Source organism: Chinchilla lanigera, unplaced genomic scaffold (genome assembly GCF_000276665.1).
Source record: "Chinchilla lanigera isolate Chin_1 unplaced genomic scaffold, ChiLan1.0 scaffold00026, whole genome shotgun sequence".
NCBI classification, from domain to species: domain Eukaryota; kingdom Metazoa; phylum Chordata; class Mammalia; order Rodentia; family Chinchillidae; genus Chinchilla; species Chinchilla lanigera.
The window spans coordinates 9,967,533-9,975,958 of NW_004955427.1; the positions used below are offsets into that span (position 1 = coordinate 9,967,533).

Below are 8,426 nucleotides of genomic sequence, written 5' to 3' on the forward strand. Positions count from 1 at the left end.
CTGTTACTAAGGCAAAGCATAATTCCAGAAAGCACTAGAGAAGTATTTTCTTTCCATCACTAGATATCAACAGCAAAGTATTTATTAAACAGCGACATTGCAGGTTTTCCTTGTCAGGATGATAAATATGTGTTGACCGTGGAAGGAACATACAGGAGACAGGAACAGCTGTCAGAACACAAAGACGGAGGGAGGCGCAGACAGCAGTGCACAACATAAAACAACTAGAATCACCAAGCTGAAGTATGTAGGAGACAGAGACCAGGCTGGCCAGGAAAGGAGAGTTTTACAAAAGGAAGTTGCGCATCAGGTCAGGTTTATGTCACTGTGATATACAAAGCTGTTGTTGGCTCCCCTAGCAAACCAACCACTTATTTAAGAAGAGCCAGTTCTTTGGCACAGCACAAGAATATAAGAGTAAAGAGCCTCACTCCTGCTTCCAAAGATCTTACATTACCACTCCAGGTCCTTAAGGCACAAAAATATATAATACAGTGAAACAGATATCCGCAAAGCCTCTGACTGGACTAGAAGAGCAAAAATGGGGGACCCATCACCGGATGACTGAAATCAGGCTCACCCCATGAAGGTGAAGAGCAGAAGGCAGCAGCCTGCTGATGCCACCTCTGGAGTCTTTTCCCGTCCCTGCTGAGGAGGGCTCCCAAATGGCAGAGTGCTGAGGCCGGCCATTCGGCCAGAACACTCACACACATTGTCTGCTCACTGGCAGCTAAATAGCAAAAAAGGAAAGAAAGGTAGAAAGAGGAAGAAACAAAGGAAGGAAGCGAAAGGAGGGGGAAACACCTGAGTTCTGACTTCGTGTAGAACTTGATCGCGTTGGTGGAAACTTGTCCATGTCCAGAGCTTTAGCTACCAAGATTTCTAAGAGCCGCACCTAGTTTTCCAAGCTCTTTGAGAAGAGTGGAAGAAAAAGTACATGAAGTCTGAGGGACACAGTGCTCCATCTCTGCCACCCTGGAGGACTGTTGAGGTATCACTCAGGTCCTCCATGAGAAGGCGGGCTCTGAGGACAGAGGTGGTAATGAAAGTTTCAATGAAGCAGTGAAGTTGGGGTGATGCCATGAAAGAGGAGTTTGTACTTGCCAGATACATGCCACAAGGTCAAGGGCTCAGTTGAAATAGGAAAAGTATGAAAATGCCTGGGCAGAGGGAGAATTGTCCTCTCACCTTGAGCCAAAGGGACTGCATTTTATGGGAGCCTCTGTTTAGCTGTCCCGTGGACCCCTAGGAGGTGCCAGGGCTGTGTGCCAAGTGCAGCACGAGCTCATCCACTACTGTGAGTAGACCATGCTTGTGAGATGGGTGGACTTAGTTGACAAGGTGGGACTGGGAGTGGAATACACTGAACTTTTCTCGCTTTTGACCTCGCTTTTGCTATTTTGATGAGAGCCTTATAAAACCAGTAGCTCAGCAAAGTACAGCTGGCAATGTCACTATTGCTGCAGCCCGCTAATCACCCACCCTTCCATCAGTATCCCCAGAGTGACCTGTCCAAGTCACTCTTTGGACAGTAGACTACCTCCGGTCAGTTCAAAGGCAGACATTTTTTTCACATCTCTCTGGGAATTCATGCAATCCTGGGTATGCAGTAAGCAACTAACTAATGTCTGGACTGTAAGGTTGAAAGTAGGGCTGGAAAAGTAAGTTTAGAGAGGAAGTGGAAATCAGATCATTGTGGGCTCTGAATGACAGGTTGAAAGCAGGCTTTCTACTCATGATCAACAGACAGTCGTAAATACATGGGGAGGCTTACAAACCTGCACGGCTGAATTTAGTTCTTGGGTCTGAGAAAAACAGAAAAGGTGGAGCAAAAATCACTCCATGCTGTTAAGTTTTAAACCTTAAGCAGATAGTATTAGGGTTGATAATATTGAGCAAATCACACCAAAAAAATATTATCCTGTTGAGAGGTAGAAGAAAATGAGCTCATTTTGGGATCAGTAGGATTTAGTGTTAAACAGTGCATCCAAGTAGAGGGAAATTGTCATTGCAGTTACAATAAATAAATGGCTTTCCTGTCTTCAGGGGTAGTAACTAGCAACATGTTGTCATTTTCCAATGAAACATGATTTCATATTATGGAAAATACTAATGAAGTTACAGAGCTTCGAGTGCTTCTAAAATGAGAAGTTATGAAGTTCATGGAAATGGAAAAGGCCAGTTAAAGGTACCAGTAAAAAGTCACACAAATGGGTGAGGAAATGTGAATTTTGTGGCAATAAGTTAATATTTTTCAAGATTTGAAAAAAAAAACACATTAAAACATTTCTGCGCAGAACTCCCATTTAGATACTAAAGCTCAATTCTGAACTGAGGATATATGTCAACCACATTGGCTTTCAAAAATTATGTACCATCCTCGATCTGAAAAGAAAGTAAGGTTCAAGTCCTGCTCAAATTTGCTTCACCTTCATTCAGCAACTCTTTTAAAGACAGTTGTAAATAGTCAACGTTGTAAATAGTCATTGGAGCACCATTAGAATGCAAATGATAAAACAAGACACGTTGGACTTTGAAATACTGTAATAAAAGCCTTTGTAAAAGTTCAAAGGTGGGGAAAAAGTCTCACACATGTAAGAAAGCCTCGTACCTTGCCCTTTGAGTTCAGCACTTAGCAACACGCACTGAATCACTGGTAATACCAAGGGAAAAGGTAAGCTCATTTTTCCCCCTGTGGCAAAAAGAACTATCTCTTACAATTTCTTTTTGAACTCAATTGCAGACCTTTGAAGTGAGCCAAATTGTCCTGTATGGTCTTCCACATATAATTTTCAGCCTAGGGACCTTATTTAGCTATAATTTTATTATCCTCCCATTGTAGCATAGCACTACAGCATCCAGAAAATGTGTGGTGTATTTTATTATTTATTTATTTATTTAATTTTGGTTTTTTTGAGACAGGATCTTGCTGTGCAGCCCAGGCTGGCCTCAAACTCCAGGTGGTCCTCCTGCCTCAGCTTCCTGAGTGCTGGGATTACATGCATGTGCCACCATGCCCACCATCTAAGGTGTATTTTATTTTATTTGCCCTTTTATTTTACTTCACTTTATTTTATTTTATTTATTTTTTGATGCCAACAATCGAACTCAGAACGTCTCTCTTGAGAGGGAGGTGCTGTGCCACTGAGCTATATCCCCTGCCCAAAGTGTATTGTAAACACTTAAATATGATTTCTATTTTAAAATTGCTAACTAGCTGACTTTTACTATTGTCCTGTCTCTACCGTATTAAACTGCCAGGCCCTGCCACTTAAGCTCAGAGAATGCTATAACGAAAGAATTGCAGAGCAGACACAGTACTTATATATACCCATGCTGCACAACACTTGTAGAACAGTTTTTTAATTATATCGCTAAATTTACATATCTTTGTTGTATCTTAATTATCACAATATGATCATGAAGTCATAGAAAGTTACAATAAGGTGATGAAAAAATCCAACCTGTAAAAGAAATGTGGCTGTTACGTGACGCAAGGGATCTTCTACCCTCCGCTCAGCATGTTACCATCTTTTTATTGGTAGTCTGAAATTTCTTCAGTGAGGCAGAAACCCTTTCATCTCACCGCTGAGGGAAATAACAGGGTGTGACCGTGGGGAATCACGGTGCACTCCATGTGGCAGTTACTTGTTTCAAGGTAAGATGTTTGTGTTATCCTGCTCCTCTGACTCAGAGGCCTTGGCTGGGCATCCCTAGCTTGGACGAGGTCTGGGGCCCTGTCCAGAGGGCAGATTTGCTCTGAGACCTTATTTTGGTGTTTTGGCTAATAATGGAACGTCTTCTTGAGATTTCTGATTCATAACATGAAGAAGACTATTGGAAAACACCGAAGCAATAGAAATGTCAACTGGCCTTCAGGTGAAGAGTGCCTGTAAGAACTGGGAGTCCACAGCGTTTGTCAGCTTCCCAGTTCCACACATATTTACTGCAATTCACCCAGTGAGGGTGCAGGGTAGGGAGGTCATGAGGACTGAGCGTCCTTCTCTGCAACAAGCCTCTCCCACTCTCTCTTTCAGGGTGACCTCTATTTCTTTAGTCTCCTACTTACTGCCTACCCCCTTCCTTCTAGAAGAAGCTCACTTTACCTGCTGATCACTTGCTAGTGAGTTGACAGACTGACTTGTACCAGCTGGAGCTAAGCAGCCATTGTCCAGGGCCTCTTCACGGGACACGCTCACCATGCCCAGTGATGGTGGGAGTGGATAGCATCACTCCAGAAGGGACATTTCCTTGCCTTTCCATGCAATCGTTAGAGATTTAAAAAAAAAAATCTCCTAGCTTCCTCAGCAAACTAGGTCTAGAGGTCCCATTCAACCCAGCTATTCCCCTTCTGGGTATTTTCCCAGAAGATCTGAAAATATCATATCACAGTGATATATGTGCATCTATGTTCACAGCAATGCAATTTATAACTGCTAAATTGTGAAAGCAACCCAAATGTCCATCCACTGAGGACTGGATAAAAAAATTGTGGTACTTTTATATAATAGAATATTACTCAGCTATAAAGAAAGATAAACTAGAGGCTTTTACAGGTAAATGGTCACAATTAGAGACCATACTCATAAGTGAAATAAACCAGACCTCCATGTGTAAGCAATGTATTATCTCACTAATGTAAGAACCTGAAAGAGTGAATAAAAATGAGGAGGTATGACAGGCATTATGAAATGAAAGGAAAACGCTCAAAAGTAAAGAGCAACTGGGGTGAGGGAAAAGAGAAAAGAAAGAAGGGGAAATTATGTATTATGTAGATACAGGATAGCTAGCATAGTTCTGCTACTGACTTTTATTGCCTTACTGAAAGGAACAGTTAATGATTACCTATTTGATCAATATTGCACGTCTCTATTTGTTTTCCCAAGAAACCACTTTGAGGATATCAATACATAATACAACAACAATTGTTAATTTCCTACCACTTGTCTGTAACTCTGTATTGCTTGTATTGTTCTTATGCTATTTTGTAAATGGATGTCTGTTTGTTAATATGTTTTCCTTCTTTTATCTTTAAAATAAATTTTTTTAAATCTCCTTAAATAACAGAGGTAATGATGAATCTTTATTATTATTAATTTGCCACTGGCAGGATTTTTGCCCAGAAAATGCATGCCATGATAGGGTGGGACATTCAAGGCAGGGGGCTCATTAGGTTGGATTTATTAAATTTTGCCCCACATTATTTTATCAGTTTAGGAGTTCAAAACTTTCTTTACAATGCTAGGTGTACAGTTGATCATCTAACTACTGTCTCTTCTGTCTTTCACCTTTTTCTGCTGCATAAACAGACTCCAGCCTCCATTCAGTCTCATCCTGATGTCTGTCTCAATCAAAGCATGTGATGTCTTCATTTAATTGGATGGAGTCCTAACTCTGCTTATTTTTCCTAGGTTTGTAATTTTTTCCCTTTTTCTTATGTTTTCCAAGATCACTGCTCCACACTTCTCTCTACCTAGTGCTCACTTGTCTATCGCATAATAATCCTCATCTGAAGGATCCAAGAGGTTAGTAATCCTAAGTAGAAAATCCAGTTGTAAATGTTGAGAATACAACATCCTCCTCACCTACAGGGCACTCCGGCACCAAAAGGACCTAGGGCTCTGCACCTGTTCTATGTCTATTAGAACTTAAAGCTCTAAAACTTCCTCCTGGGAACCCTCTGAATGGGGACAATCATAATTTCAAGAGCCTGGGAAGATGCACTAAGTCTAATTTTCTAGTTCCAAAAGATAATATTGTCAGGTTTGTTTGAGAAACATGCTACAATCAATAACAAACAAAAAAGTATGATGATGCATTTAAATGCTTATAAAATGACCCAGAATGAACCAAATAACCTGCTTCTGGAGCTTATGAGAAAGTTCTAAATTCTGAGTAATCCCCTGAAGGTGAAGGTTCCCCACTGCACTACTGGACATGTATACTCGCCCTGATGTACCTTCTTTCCACAAAAAGAAATTACTAACCCACTGTCACCCTCAGTGAGAATGAGAACTAAAATCAGCTCCGGTGTGCTGACAGTGGGCAGAAATACAAATAAGTAAACAATTTTTGAATGCCCAGGAAGGAAACTTAATTAGGGAGATGGAGAAGGAGGACTGTAGCAGCGTATCTCTGCCTCTTGTTCTAGCCAAGAGCGAAGGGTAATCTCCCCAGGGGAAAAGCTGTCCACCAGCAGACCTGCACCGGGGCTTCTCCTCCCCTCCGGGAGGCTTTCCAGTTTTCCAAGTACTCCTAGTTGGTATGGAGAAACAGGAGTTGGGAGGAGCAGAAGTATCCGCAATTGAATGTTTTCCCTGTGCTGCTGAAATGTCCTCCCCCAGTCCGTGCATGGAATCCCGGACTCCCAGTACCTCAGGCTGTGACTGGATTTGGAGAGGGGGCCTTTGGAGAGACGAACGCTTCACAGTGAGTTTGTCAGGGCAATCCCTTCCCAGTGTGACTCGTGTCCTTCTGTGAAGAGGAGAAGACGTCTGAGACGGGGACGCCAGGACTGCCGTGGCACAGAGCAGCTGCCCTGTGAAGAGGCAGCCTGAGGGAAGCCGGAGAGGAGCCAGAGAGAGGCCTCAAAGTAGACCAAGCCAACCAGCACCTTGGACTTGGACTTGGAGCCTTTAAGACTGAAAAACAGGGGCTGGGGATTTAGCTCAGTGGCAAAGCGTCTGCCTGGCAAGCACAAGGTCATGAGTTCAATTCCCGGTACCGGAGAAACACCAAAACCAAAAAAAGACTGAAAAACAATTTTTTATTATCCAGCCAAAAAGTTTGTGGTGTGTTATTACGGCAACCCTAGCAATCTCTTTAACCACCCAACAGCAATCGATGGGAAGTGGTTTTGGCCTCTTTTTACCAGCTGCCATGCATCCTGTGTGCTTTGTTTTTAAGCTCTTGTGCCTTGTCATTCAGCATGCAGCATGCTCAGTTTACTCTCCCCAAGTCCTTATCCACCACAACATTTAATTTTCTTTTTTTTGGTTTTTTCCGGTACCAGGAATCGAACTCACAACGTTGCGCTTGCCAGGCAGGTGCTGTGCTGCTGAGCTAAATCCCCAGCCCCAACATTTAATTTTCATATACCCTCTCCTGTCCCTTTCCTATGCCTTAAGTCTTCCAGCTCTTGCTGAAGGACCCAGAAATTCCAAGCAGTAGTTTAAATCATTTTAAGCTAAGCACGTTCTTGGAGAATTCCACTGTTCTCTTTATACACACAAAGCTGAAACGCATATTCTCACATGTTAAGGTTGAGAAAGGCACGCTGAAGAGGGCTTTCCCACAGCAGAAAAAGCACCATAGAATGACAGAATAGGCTTTATTTCAAACCTGTACTAGATTACCAAGTTTATCTTCTGAGATCACCGGAGCCAAGGGAATAGATTGCCTCCCTGTGGAAATAATACTGACGCCTGCCTGCAGAGCTACCTGCAGAGAGATTCTGGTCCCATTCACTTCTCGGTGCATCTCCAGAAATGCTTTCTCTGCTTTTAGTTGAGTGAAGCACGGGCAACTTAGCAAACCACAGACTGTGTTTTGATAGTGAGCCAACTGGGCTGGGCCCCTTGATAGTTCTGTGTGCTGTACACTAACTAGCGCATTGTTGGTGCTTGATAAATGTCACTATTGTCAGCTATCAATTATTCAGTGCATAAGGAAGACAATGCCTTGGCGGGCATTGCTTTAAAGCTTAATCAAGAAGCTGCATGATTCTAACATCATATCACAAACAGATTGGCATTTTCACTTCAGCTGCTAGACTGTATGCATTTGTATTTATCACACATCTTTATTTTATTTTTTTTGTTTGTTTTTTTTTTTTTTTGGTTTTTTCTCCGGTACCGGGAACCGAACTCACGACCTTGCGCTTGCCAGGCAGGCGCTTTTGCCACTGAGCTAAATCCCCAGCCCCCACACATCTTTAAATTACTCCACTTTGTTGATAGTGACAACCAAGAGAAATCACTAAAATTATCAAACCTCAGGAGCAGAGAATTTTAAAGGAAGAGCAAATCCCCAATTTATGAATGAGTTCTTTGGAATGTTTGTAAGTCAGATTCATGGGTAAGTCCAACCACGTGAGTTTTGTACACCTTTGACATAGACATACGATGTGCGGTGCTTTGCACTTCCTAGCAGTCCCCTCCACATCGCCACTGCTTTTCCCTTGCTTCCGGACACCCTGGGCTCTGTACTACTGTGTTGAGCACTGTACTAGTGAATCCTATTGCACTGCACAGTAAGAACACAGCCGGATGGCTACGACAGCGCTCTGCACACACGTGAGCTACTTCTATGATTTGCTCCCACCTACGTATTTTGTGATATGAGATCCATTTGTACCTGGGAAAGTGCACAGCTTGAATGTTCGGAAGTTGAGGACTTGCTGTACACAAATAGATTACTCACAAATG

At 42.5% G+C, this 8,426-nt stretch overlaps 1 protein-coding gene across 3 annotated transcripts in view; it reads right to left on the bottom strand.

Moving 5' to 3' along the window:
- Morc1 (MORC family CW-type zinc finger 1) overlaps positions 1–6,608 on the bottom strand; it is a 184,072-nt gene extending 177,464 nt beyond the window's left edge. For 2 of the 3 annotated variants that reach the window (XM_013515034.1, XM_013515033.1), the window contains exon 1: positions 581–704. In XM_013515034.1, coding sequence (XP_013370488.1) covers positions 581–690 — 110 coding nt within the window. In that variant the 5' untranslated portion in view covers positions 691–704. Of the gene's footprint in view, positions 1–580; positions 705–6,374 lie in introns of those variants that run through there. The other variant, XM_013515035.1, reaches the window with a different exon arrangement.
- Between the last annotated feature and the right edge of the window lie 1,818 nt (positions 6,609–8,426).